We start from the raw sequence: 14,034 nt of genomic DNA on the forward strand, positions 1-14,034 counted from the left end.
ACTGTAAAAAAATTTGGGTCATAAATATTAATGTAAAGTAGTGATAAGGTTCAGCTGAAAAGGTCACAAATTAGCACTTCGGAAGCTGTCAAAACATTTCAAGTCCCCTTAACATAAAATTGTCCATATTTTGAGTAAGAGCTGATGAAGTTTTCTATAATTTTGATATAATTTGTCCCAAAAGTAGTACAGCACACTGTAAAAATATTATTTAGAAAGCGCAGGTGGGATTTTTTTAATTTTTATTTATTGTCCATAAGAAATGCACTACGAAATAACTGTGTACTCGGACCACTTGACATGTTGAAAAATTCAATAAATGGTAAAAAAATGAATTACAAAAATCTAGGTAATAGCTTGATAAAAGATATGAAAACACCTTTAGAGTTGTTTGTTATACTCTAAAGACCGCTAAAAAATCAAGAATCAAACATTCTGATGAATAGAAGCGGAAAAATTATCATTTTGTATCAATTTTTATTGATATTTCTACCATTTTTGTAAGAGTTTTTTAAGTCTTCCTTGAGTAAAATTTATGGGAATTTTTCTGTGTATATTTGGGGTATAATACTAAAGATTAAAAGTTTAGAATCTTCTGTTGCAATTACTTTCAGGTTTGGGTCAAATTTATGCTAGATTTACTGGACTAAATTGTTATTTTTGATCGGGTTGTTGTCACCTGGACACATTTTCCATTTAAATTCTCTATTTTATTCTCAAGTCATTTGCATGATCCATATACCACTGCAGTAGTTACAGTCATTTTTTTTTTCTATTGCAGGATGACATCATCAACATCTTTGTCATATGAAGTATACAGCCATACCATCACCTTAATGGATAACTTGAAGAGACAATGCACATGTTCAAAGTGTAATGGAAAATTTGTCAACATTAAGACTTTCCGAGCTCATTCAAAGAAAATCCATAACACCCATGCTGAAATATCAGACACTCATAGAGAACAACCTGAGATTGTAAGAGAGTCTAAGGAACTTTTAAAAAAAACTTTAATTTTAAATCAGTCACTCCATGAAGGAACTAATAGAACTGTAAAAGATGCCATAGCCGAACATTTATTCATATTTTCATCTAATAACGGAATGTCAAAGACAGCTTTGTCACAGTATCTTTACCACGAAAAGTGTGTTCTACCACAACCAAACAACCTGCCATCCACTTATTGTGAAGCTGTCACTATTATTCAACCATACCTGATGCCAATAGAAAAATTTAAATGCTGTACAAATGACTGTAAAATTTTTCCTATCAGCAGTACCATTCTTGCCTGTCCAGACTGTAATGAAAGTTTGGTGTTTTCAAACAACAGGAACAAAAAAACATTCCAATATATGCCTATAGTACCACGCATAGTTCGTTGGTATGGAACTAGGAACCTGGCAAAGATTCTTTATGCCAACAAGCTTAACACAACTGGCAGGCTAAGCAGCTACACAGATGGCAATATATTTCGACAACAGATGACAGATGGAGTCTTCAAAGATCAGCAACAGCAGAACTGTGTGCCATTGGCTCTTTTTGCTGATGGTGTGAATCCAAATAAGAACCAAACAGTCCAGAAGTCAATATGGCCTCTCATCATCACCTGGATAACACTCCCACAAGAAATGCGATATATTTTAGGACCAATGATGTTGGCAGGTATTGTTCCAGGCTATGGTAGAAAAGAACCAAAATCACTGGACCCTTATATTAACGTTTTAGTTGACGAACTTTTATCAAACATTGAATGTAACTTGTATGACGCCTACACAGATGCACCAGTAAATGTAAAGATTGCTTTATTACAGTATTTATGTGATATACCAGCTTTTTCTAAACTTTTACACTGTTCTGGTCAAGCAGCTATTCGTGCTTGTTTTTTCTGCAAAGATACAGGTGTCCATAGCAGTTCCGTGAATAAAGTATTGCACATATCGAACAGAGAGTTTTTACCCACAGATTCGCCATTTCGGAAAGGCAAGACATTATTTGCCAAGAAAACTGAAGAGGTTGCTCCCAAACCACAAGCATATTCAAGGGAAGAAGAAATGGAAATAAGAAAAGAATATGACAAAAAAAAAAACAATAACCAAAAATGTAAACTACAAAAAGAAACTGGATTTAAAGGGATACATCCACTTCATCGCCTACCATATTTTGACAGGGTGCATCAGATGCAACCAGATGGCATGCACACATTAGCAGATGTCATCAGCAACATTCTTGATCTGATAACAGGCAAATCTGATGGACCTAAAGTTCGCCAGTGCGAAAAAGATTATAATCGATTTAAAGAAACCTGGCCAAAAAGACCATCATTATCAACAATCGAATGTGAGAGACCATCCAAACAGGCAAAGAAATCATCTGTAGATACAGCTGTTCCTGAACCAACACCAAAAGCGCCTCCTTTACCAGCAGCTCCTTGGTTACTAACAAAACAGGATGTTAAATTAGCTGACAACAGAGCAAAGAGTGTTAAATACCCTAAAGGCTTTGATTATACTCCTGCTGACCATTTTACCAGAGCATGGACACTGCGTACAATGCATGGCAAACAACAGGTATTGATTATAAAAATATTTTATTTAATGAATTAGATATGAATACTGTAAGTTCAGAAATTATTGCTTGCATTTATTATTGCACCTTTTTTTTGGGGACTAAAATGCAATTTAGATTTTAGCAATATTTAGAAAAATCCTGTTTAATTCATATATATACAAAATTTCCAAAATGCAAGGTTAAGGTGGTACCTTACACTACAGGGAGATAACTCTTTTAAATCGACGAAACATTTTAGAGTGTTGTGTTGTTAAAGGAATATTGAGCTTCTCAATGATCAAAATTAGTATTTGTCAAAGCAACCATTCAGGGGAGGGAATAATAACTCATAATTAATAATAATTTTAGATAATATTATAATTATTTGAAAGCTGGAAAAAAGTATAACTTTTGTTTATTTCTGATATATATACTGAAAGTATGCCCTATATATCTAGTAATATATAGACATTTCATCCAAATGCTTTGAATCTTTGTATTTTAACAAAATGCAGTTACCATGCACAAATGCTATGAAATATTCAATAAAGTGATCTAAAAAAAATGATTAACTTGAAGATAGAATTTAAAGGAAACCAATTACAAATATGTCAAGTTCCCTAAACTGAGAATTATTGAAAATATCAATTATGACAATTATAAATGTCATTAAAGATAAAAAATTATTTTGAACTTTTGATAAAAGTCAAATGTGTAAATATTGTATTGGGTTTATTAGAGTACAGTTAATTCAGTCATGACAGATACTTGTATGATATAAGTATTTTTTTTTTAGAACATTTGTTAATTCAAACTCAAATAATAGTGAATATTCTCCTTTTATTCATATTTATATAGAAAAATACTTTATTTCAGTTCGTAACCAAGAATATTGCAGCATGGTGTATCAGAGGCCTCCTAGCAAAGCCACAAGAAGAAACCTTATTCAATTTATTTGAAGTGATCAAAAGACTGACACAACCATCCTACACAACTGAGCAGCTTCAAGGACTTATTGAAGACACAAGTACAGCAGTGGTGTTACTTGAAAGGGATTTTCCTTTGACCTTGCAGGTTAGTTTATCTACTTAGATGTATGAGTTCTATATTCATCCGTATTTGCAATTGAAAGAATCAAGTAAACAATAATAATCTACTTTATCATTTTAATTATCTCACACAATTTACAGCAGGAGGCTTACAGTTAATATCCGTACACCCCTGATCAACCAAAATAAAGTTAATTCTTATAAGATTTCAAAACATTTTGTTGATGCCTCTCCTAGGAAATGTAAATGATAAAAAAACAACGAATTGAAACAAGATATTTTGTTTATTGATTAAAAAAGGCATGATTGTTTTAACCATTTAAATTAATTTAACAGTTTAAAAAAAAATTCTGCACATAATTAAAGATTGCTTACTACTACATGTACTAGCTGCTAAGGTAGATGGAGTTTTATTTACAGCCTTAATTGTAATTGTTCAATCAGATTGTAGATTTTTGCCTCATAAGAATTAGTATATTTTTATGATCTAATTTTCCAAAAGTATGCTTAGAGAGCTGAATAAAACAAATAATATCAGGCACTATTTATTTTAAGTACTTGGGGTGCTATCAACAGTTTTTTCTATGATGTCATATTTTGAGGGGCCATGCATAAGTGACCCTTAGTGGTGGACTGATTTATAAAGATACCTGTATAAAACTAGATATCACTGGAATCAGAATGTTCTCTAGCTTCTCATAACCTTGATAGAAAGTGTACTTTTATCATATTAAAAAAGAAGCCTAATTTGAACATAAAAAACCTGAAATCAGGTTATGTTCATACCCATACAGACGTGCACATTTTATATAATCAAAACTGTATGAAATTTATAGGTTTTAACCAGGCCTTTGAAAAGTACGGTCTCCTGCTCCGAAAACAGCTACAGTGGCTGCAAATATGTTTTAATTTTTCACTGCCTAAAAACAGGATGTTTACAGTGTTGTCTGCCTTCAAAACATGTATATTTAATATAATTTTTAAAATTATTTCAATATTCAACCTTTTTTAATTGAAAGCTAATTACTTTAGCATTAATTGAGTAAATAAACAGGGGTTTCCCTCCATGGTTATTTTTAGTCAGGGAATAACCCCTGTTGTTTATATGAAACTGTTTATAGCACCCTTATAAATGTATACATAATTTAAAAAAAACCGATTAAAGGGCAGATAAATTGTGGAATGATATAAAAATGCAACGTAAGAAGATGTCACATAATTTCAAAAAGCCAACTCTCTCAGTGACCAATTAATGGACTTTCAGTCTGTGCCAAACTGTTTTAGGGTTTGTCTGACCGAAAGAGAAATCTGGGTTTTTGTACATATATATTCAAACAAAATATTTCAAAATTTCTGTCTGTCCGAATGATTTTATATCTGCCATTTTGTCGTTCAGACAGAGTTTGGGATACCCTTGACTTTGATGTTAATAATTAAACATGATGCTTGTTGAAATATCAATTAAAATAAGCACATTCAATTATTTCCCTTGCAATAATTTCCTTCACACACATCCTGGAGTTGTGTATAGCTGATGTGTTAAGTTTCATCAGTAACATCATAACAGACAGACACTAAACGAGTGTCAGTACTGTAGTCAGAATTAAGGTTTATATAATTTTCTTTTCAGATGTAGTACTATATAATACCGAATGAATTTATAATTTTTCATTTGTTTAAAATATTTTTATTTGTAGAATATCACAACACACCTGCTACATCATATCCCAGAGGGTTATGAAGACTATGGACCATTGTATGATAGATGGCTTTATCCTTTGGAACGAGCAAACAGTTGGGTGACCAGACAAATTTTACAACATGGACATGAAGAATCAACAGTGATGCAGACATACCGGGTAAGTTAAAACAGAATTGAATAACATAAAAAAGAAGATGTGGTATGATTGCCAATGAGACAACTGTCCACCAGAGACGAAAACATTAAAAACTATAAATCACCGTATGACCTTCAATAATGAGCCACAACGAGCAGACCACAACATCTTTTATATAGATGATAGGTTATAAAATGAAGGCGTTTTGAGTTGCATCAAATTTTCATTTTGGGATTAAAAATGTATTGAGAAAGATGAATAATACTATGAAAACAATATGTGCAGAGTTATCGTCCTTGGACTTTGAAAATTCACTCAAATCATTACTTTCTACCTTTTTTTTTTATCTTCTTTAAGATATTGACTTGATATTTGTTTGTACTTTACACCTTGACAAGTGATAGTCAAAGCATTTTGTTGCCGTGTAATGAAATTTTATAAGTAGGGATCTATGTTTTGCCTTACAATACGCTCAAAATACTTGGTGAAATTTGAATCAAGGTTCATATTAGCAAGTTATATTGTGTGTTGCATTTTCATAATTATCACTAAAATTAAACCATTAAAGACCAAAGAACGGTTTTCCACAAAAAACCTTAGCTCATACCAAACAACTTCTACTAAGGGCTCCCAAAAATGACTAGTGTAAAACCATTAAAATAGGAAAACAACAGTCTAATTTTTATAAAAAACGAGAAATGAAAAGAAAAATGAACCACATCAACAAACGACAACAACTGAACACCAGGTACCTTATTTAAGACAGTTGTAAACAAATGCTTCAGGTTTAAAAGTCAACACAAATTTTTTTAGTCTAACACAAGACGGACATGATTTATATGGTTGTCGCATTTTTCTTGAGATACTGCATATGAGGGTTCACATGAGCACCCTATATGTGATGGTTTTCAGCATTTAACATTATCTATATACAATTTGCTGATTTGGCTTTCAAGAGTTAAGGAATACAGCCTTGTTAAGATACAATTTATCACATCTCATTCACTTACTCTAGTATGCATAAATTAATTTCCTTAATTCATATTTCAGATATACGATTGGAGCTCTCACAATATTTTGAGTGGTGAAATTATAAATTACAGCAGACAAACAAGTCTGTGTCGCTTGGCAGAAAAAGTAAACTCCATTCACCATCAAGATATATCTACAGCATCTACGAAAAGATTCATATTGCAAAGTGAGGATCTATCAATTCTAAAAGACAATTACAATAATATATATGACCAAAATTATGAGTTATTTGACATAGACCCAGTGGTCACATATCTAAAGTTCAGCCTAAGACAGGATGCCGAGTTAAAAAGACAAATTTTCTTCTCAACAACAGAGCATCAGACGACAGCATCACGCTCACATGACTATTGTGTTAGTGTTTCGCATAGGACAAACCGTCGCTTTGGCACAATTTCTAAGATTTTCAAACACAACCATCTAGATAAAGCTACCATGTGGGTAAAATTGGAGATGTTTCCCATTCCGGAACAATCTGGACTATTCTTGGTCACCGATGACAGAAAGATTGACACACATATATTTAGCTTTGATAAAATAAGCAATCCAGTTGTATTTGCTTCAGAAGACAATAAAATATGGTTTTTAAATGTTTAGGTATGCATTTATACATGTACATGTATTTTGTATGAAGTAGATAAATAGTTTATATACTTGGAAAGGTACATTGTTATGTATTTTCTTGCTGTATATAGAACGAGTTGTTCAAAAGAAAAAAATAAATGGATAAAAAGAGATTTTTTAAATGGAAGTCAACTTTGCTTTTTTCTATGAGATATTCCTTTCAAAGGGTGTATTACGTTTCCAACATTTTTTTGCATTACTTTTCCAAAATAATAGTTGCACCTTAACGCATTTACCTGTATTTCACCTGTAAAAAATGGTAATAATAATATATAAGACTTAATATTATTATAGTATTTCTTAGTAATTTGTAATTAATGAGTTCCTTCAATAGGTAGATAATTATTACATTATCCAAAATATTTAAACAAATACCATACATTTTGTGTTTTAGAGACATTTTTTTTTCAACTGAGCCATTTAAGGGGAGATAACTCTTGTAGTAAAAAAAAGTTACTGGTCTGATTGGGATTTTTTTTAAATTTTACTTGTATCAAGAAAGCAGTTCAGTGACACCACTTTTTCTTTTTTTTTCTTTATACATATTATAAAACCTATCTTCTCACAATTTCTTTCAATGAAAGTTCTATCTCATAGATTTTTTTTGCACAAAAATGTGTTTTTGCATGATCCTACAATTTTTCAATGACTCATAGTTTTAAAAATAGCACAGAGGCCCATTCTTTCTATTATATTTTTTAAAAGAGCATATAAAAATCTTCAATTTAGCAAAGTATAAAAAAAATGAATCTCAGGAAACTTACATATGATCTGCCTTAACATTGTGAGTACTTTTTAAAAGTTATCATGTAGAAAGTGGACCCATATTTGATGAATTCAGTTTTTTGTTATATCTTTTATATAAATTTGCATATGTTTGATTTATTTTTTGGACACTCAATTTTATGTCCTGATTTGGTTTCGGTCAGTATTATCAATTTAAAAAGCAATGAGGATAACGACTTCTATAAAAATTCAGAAACGTAGTGTCAAAACATTTAAAATGTGGAAACCAAAACACACATTTCACATCCTACTCGATACACAATTCAGATGAAATTTATAGTTGAGAATGTGTCTAGACATATTAAGACATCATTAAGAATGTCGAGATTGTGTCGAGACATATTCATACATCATTAAGAATGTCGAGAATGTGTCGAGACATATTCAAACATCATTAAGAATGTCGAGAATGTGTCGAGACATATTCAGACATCATTAAGAATGTCGAGAATGTGTCGAGACATATTCAGACATCATTAAGAATGTCGAGAATTTGTCGAGACATATTCAGACATCATTAAGAATGTCGAGAATATGTCAAGACTTATCGAGACAAATTCAAGACAGTCGAGAATAGGTCAAGACAAATCAAGACACATTTTAGACTGTCGAGAAAGTGTCGAGAAAAATCGAGAAACAATACAGATAGTCGAGAACAATGTCGAGAATATAAATACATATTTCAGACAAATTAAGACTTTGTCGAGAATTTCATGCAAATCGAGACAAAAACTGGTCTTTTCAGACTTTTGGAATTTCGTAGCTATTTCAAGTCACGATTTGTGTTTCTCCCAGTCTTTTCTCTTTTGTCTTTGCATAACATCTTGAGAACGTTTATCATTTGAAGTTTCTTCTCGTATTTTGCTCAATACTATTGCATGTTCCAAATCTAATATTTGTTTTACTATTTGTTCTGTCTCGTCTTTTTCGGTTTCTAGCAATGGATGTCTAGATAAATAATCCAACGGATCTAGCTCGTCTTTTCCTGTCTTGTATACTTATTCATAATCTACATTATGCATGTTCATTAACAATTTCTCAATTCTTAGTGGTAGTTTTACCTTACTGTTGTTAAACGTAGGGATGAGCGGCTTATGTGGAGTTATTATCTTAAATATTGGCGCTCCTAACAAATAAATACTTAATCTGGTTTTTGCCCATTTCACTGCCAAGGCATCTTTCTCTGTCTGACTTTATCGTACTTTCTCCCACTCCGTGTCTGTCATTTGTCTACTGATAAAATACACAGGTTGCTCAAATAATCGTGCAAGTAATCCTTCGTAATAACTAACTTCTGTTAGTACAATAATTGGTCTTTTTAGATCAAAAATGTCATTGTTTTATCGTCCGTTATACTATCCTTTAGTGTCTTTAAAGCTTCATTTCCCTGCTTTTCCTATTTGAATTTTACTTCTTTTTTCGTCAATTCTCTTAATGGTGATGTCAGTTCTGTGTATCGTGGTAAAAATTTCGAGAAATATCCAATCAAAGAAAACTCCGGACAGCTTCTTTTGATTATGGTTCTTTGCCATCTTTAACAGCTTTCACTTTGTCTGTTGTTGATTTTAGCCCATCTGTTGTAAATCTGTATTGTATTCTAATTCGGTTGACTCAAAATTGTCCCTTTTCCTTTTTATAGGTAACCTTAAAGTCCCATGCTTTTTGCAAAACTGTTTCTAATGTTTTATCATGTTCCTCCAGAGTTTTTCCTTCTATTAGTATATCATCTCTCGGTTTTAAGAATATCGGAATTGCATAGCTTCATCAAACAAATCTTCCGCAGACTTTGCACCAAATATCAATCTCTTTGGTCACATATTTCCCCATGGTTTACAGAACGTAGCAATCTGTCTTTGCTAGGTAGGTAGGCAGATCATGTTCCACATGTAGCACCGGTCGTGATGCTCATATAAATGCATAGTTGAATAAATGTTGAGATGTAGACATTATTTACAGTTGAACTGTTGTATAGTATAATTGATATACTCCGTTGAACTGATATTGTTGAGTTGAGAACCTATTGTAATTTGTTTTTTGTGTTATAAGTTTTTGTCATGGATTGTTGCTTTCAAACGATGTTACTAGCATTGTGGTCAGCATCATGAACGGTCGGTTAAATTCAACAGTAAAAATGCCAAACATTCTTATAACAAAACCTCCAAAAAATGTATTATTCCTTATTCATTGATCGTTTAGAGTCTCCTCCATGAAAGAGACTTGGGAAATAGCTCGTGAAGCAAGGACGGAGCCGATTATATGCGGACATATATTAACACAAATGCTTCCAATTTCTACGTTTTTTTATTAGACAAAGATGACGTTACAAACAAAAATACAAGATACTGGCAAACGGGGAACAACTCTTATTTATACACAGAAACATACTATGTTTATACATACTCAGTCTGATATATAAAATAGTTTGTAGCTTGAGTTTTATTTACCGATTTGTGAATTTAATAAGTTACAAAAAGAGTGCATAACAAACGAACTTTAGTTATTCAATGCACCGGCGGTTTTAAACATAGTTTCTGCTTGATCTCTCTTTATATCGACAACCTCTTTTCTTTGGTTTGATTGGTTAATTATTAGATCGTATGCAAGATACAATGATCCTAACCTGTTCCTAATGTTTGTTTTTTTTTGCAATTTAGATATTGTTTCTAACTTTTTAAAGATAATATTTCGATTTTCTTAGATTCTAAATACGTATTTGTAAAGTTCCTTAGTGTCATTTGATAAATGTACATGTTATTTTATGAATATATGATTTGTATATTAGGTCAATTTTGCTTTCTACAAATTTATGTTACTGACCTAGAGAAAGCTAAAAGTTTAAATTTAGTAGTAGCTATGGAAGATCTTTTTGTATTAAATAGTTATCAAAGGTACCAGGCTTATAATGTAATACACCAGACGCACCTTTCGTATACATAATTAGTCATCAGAGGCGATCAGATCAAAATAGTTTTGAAGCCAAACAAGTTGAAGAGCACTGATCACCAATTATCCCAAATACGGCTAAAGTAATCTATGCCTGGGATAAAATAAAAATCCTTAGTATTTAAAAAAAAATATTCTACTGAAACAGTAGATTTATATAAAAAAGAAAAAACACCCATAAATATTGATTTAAAGGACATTGCTTATTGGTAGGAATAAATTGGTTTTCAAAAGAAAATTCAAAGCTTTACTTTTTTTTTATAGGACGTCCTCCTTAAATATGGTCGACCAAATAATATAACTTTGACAAATCTTTCGAAATTGCAATTAAGGTGTTAACTTAGTTACCTGTTTTAAATATCCCATAATATTGTAAGTAAACACATTGAATTGTGATATTATTCGTTCACGTAAACATATATTGCGAAATACATTTAGTTGAAATTGGCATTACTCATTTCAAATTATCTTTTTGGTTCACTGAAAAACTGGCATAGACTTGACTTAACAGGTGACCCTGTCTCAACCAACTGCTACATGTTTTCATAGTCTTAGATCTCAATTACTAGTATACCAAAACAGTTGTATGATCTGTAAAGATACCCAATTGTGTCCTATTCTTGTTTGTGAAATTTTGAAAATGCCTGTAGATTCGTATGACAGTTAATTTAAGCAAAGAAAGGATCGATTACCTTGTAGATGAACCTCTTCTCTTTCCCTTCGTATGTGATGCAATTCCCTCGGATTTTGTTTTTCACCTTGATTTTTATCTTTGTCATTTCGTAATATGTCATATCAGGTATGAACTTTGGATTAATAATCTCTAATTAAACATAAACTATATCAATAGTTGCACATACTAACTAATACAAAAAAGATAACCAACATCCCCATGTTCCAAATTATATACATACATTGTATGTATGTATATAAAACCAAAACAAGTTTTTTTTTATTAACAGAAAGAGGTCATAAAAACAATACTCCATAAATTTAATGTAAATCAAAGCTTTTTTCTGTATTTACTTTCATCATAAACGCTAAACAATACATATTTGAAAGCCATATTACTTTTGAAGCGTTTTTGTACCATGTAATGGAAATGGCTGTAATTTATATTTTGTAATATATCTATCGGCACCAATACAAAAACGAACAATTGAGTCACAATAATGATAAAAAAAAATACACAAGACTAATAAAGGCCTTGGCACCTGACTTTAGGCAGGTTCAAAAATGAGGCGGTTTCAATATTTTTGTGAGATCTCAACCTTATCACCTGAAAGGACTTGAATATCAAGACTTTGGCTTCAGGAGGTGATTAGCAGCATTTCGAAATAGGCCGTCAATCAAAGAGATTTTGTTTTACTCGTATGAATGGTTTACTAAATATAACGATAACATATAATTCACAATAAAGATCATGATTTTGTTTTTATAAATTTCTAACGAGAATTGTCATGGTGAAGGTAACTGTATAAGGAAAATGTGTCGTCGAATTAGAGTAATGAACAACAATTATTCAATCATCAGTAAAGCAAGAGTTGACAAAATAATAAATATTCTTTAAAAAGAAAACTGATGTACACGTGCATGATTATAATAAAACTCAGTCATTCCAGTAAATAAAACGCATTTTGTTGTTGTTATAATTGATGTTTTATGTGACTTGAAAATTAAACTGCTTTCCATGTATTTTTTAATTCTGTTTTAATTGGTCCTTAAAATTATACAATTAAAAGTCCAACATTCAATTATTGAAAAAGATGTTAAAGCCAATTAATCAGTTGGACAAAATCGTAATTAAAACTAACATAAGATAAAAAGATAACACACATTTCAAGTTAAATCGTCAAACTGGTCCCCTCAACTGGTTCCATATTTGCATTGACTGTAATCGTGCCTATTCTCTGTCCCAATGTCCTTTGTTGCATATCCTGTTGATGGAATATTCAGTAAGACTTGTGTATGTTTTTCTGTACGGTCTGACAGAGTTTGTTTATACTAAACAACCAAAGAAACGCACACACTTTTTTTAGTGCGATCAAAAATGTATAGATGGCTATATTTTTTATACCCAGGTTTAATGGTCGATCTTCCCTAATACAATATATTCCTATTTTACGGGATTTTCACATTCTACGAGTTACTGTCAGAACTTTATTGTTCCAACTTAAACTTCCATTTATAATTTTGTATCATTCGATCTGAAAACAATAGAAATTACTTCGATATTCAGTTTCTTGATTAACTTTTTATAAAAAGCATTTTGAATTTGTGAATTCATTATGGATGAAAACACCATTGTCGCCACTTTAACAAAAGAATTTTCTCTGCTGAACCGTTGGATTCAAGGCTAGTATGCTTAAAATATCTAAGGGGTTTACTATAAAAAAAAATTATCATTAAAACAAAAAATTATACATACAAGTACTATAGTATTCTGTTTATTGGGTAAAAGTGGTGCGTTGTTGTGATCTTGAGTATATGATAATATATACCAAGTCAACCATCCAGTTAGGTCAAGGACTTTTAGTAAATCACTAGACTGAAAACGACAACAACAAATGTAAAAAAATTGTAATTGTTTTCCAAATTTATTGTAATATTATTTTTGCAATGGCCTTGAGAGGACTGTGCCAATTTTTAACCGTGTACCATGAAGTGAAATTAAACTCTTTTAATAATCGACTTTTTCCCATTCTGTCACCGCACTATGAAGTGTCGATTAAGCTGTAGTTTAATTTTCCGAAAACATCAAAATCGTTCGAAATAGTAAGACTGTTTCATCCTTGAATGCTCTAATGCGACTTACATGTTTTATTATGCTTTGTTTTAATGTTTTTCATTTTTGTAAGAAATTTGGCTTTTCAAATGGGTTGATTCGATTCTTGCTGATAAGTATTCCTTAGATATTAAACGCACTACTATTACATATATTTTGTATCTTTGATATTGTTTTTCCGATAAAAGTACAGATGATTGGGTAAATATCCCGAATGAATGTTTACTGTCGAGGGGCGATATAAAATGTCTTGGTTTTTGGGCTATGGGGTTGCTGTCTTCCAATATATAACAGACCACATAAATACACATCACCATACCAAACGCATTTTTGAACTCCGAACCTACTGGTCTCAAAATCTTCCCGAACGCCCAGATGATTCATCAATTAACAAGTTTAAGTCCTTTGTATTAAAAATGATGGAAACTAA

The 14,034-nt window shown here is 31.5% G+C and overlaps 1 protein-coding gene across 1 annotated transcript; it reads left to right on the forward strand.

Annotated features, from left to right (window-relative positions):
• Positions 1-782: 782 nt before the first annotated feature.
• On the forward strand, positions 783-8,122 carry LOC143055256 (uncharacterized). Its single transcript, XM_076228387.1, has 4 exons — positions 783-2,567; positions 3,424-3,621; positions 5,294-5,455; positions 6,485-8,122. The coding sequence occupies exons 1-4, from the start codon at positions 783-785 to the stop codon at positions 7,061-7,063; spliced, it is 2,724 nt and encodes a 907-aa protein (XP_076084502.1). The 3' UTR covers positions 7,064-8,122.
• Positions 8,123-14,034: the final 5,912 nt, after the last annotated feature.

This window comes from Mytilus galloprovincialis, chromosome 12 (assembly GCF_965363235.1).
Source record: "Mytilus galloprovincialis chromosome 12, xbMytGall1.hap1.1, whole genome shotgun sequence".
NCBI classification, from domain to species: Eukaryota; Metazoa; Mollusca; class Bivalvia; order Mytilida; family Mytilidae; genus Mytilus; species Mytilus galloprovincialis.

What these genes read in the sequence shown, in the direction of transcription:
- LOC143055256 (XM_076228387.1), top strand. Translation starts at nt 783, where the DNA reads ATGACATCATCAACATCTTTGTCATATGAAGTATACAGCCATACCATC. An exon ending in ATTTTCCTTTGACCTTGCAG is followed by an intron (nt 3,622 to 5,293) that starts GTTAGTTTATCT and finishes TTTTATTTGTAG; the next exon opens with AATATCACAACACACCTGCT. An exon ending in CAGTGATGCAGACATACCGG is followed by an intron (nt 5,456 to 6,484) that starts GTAAGTTAAAAC and finishes TTCATATTTCAG; the next exon opens with ATATACGATTGGAGCTCTCA.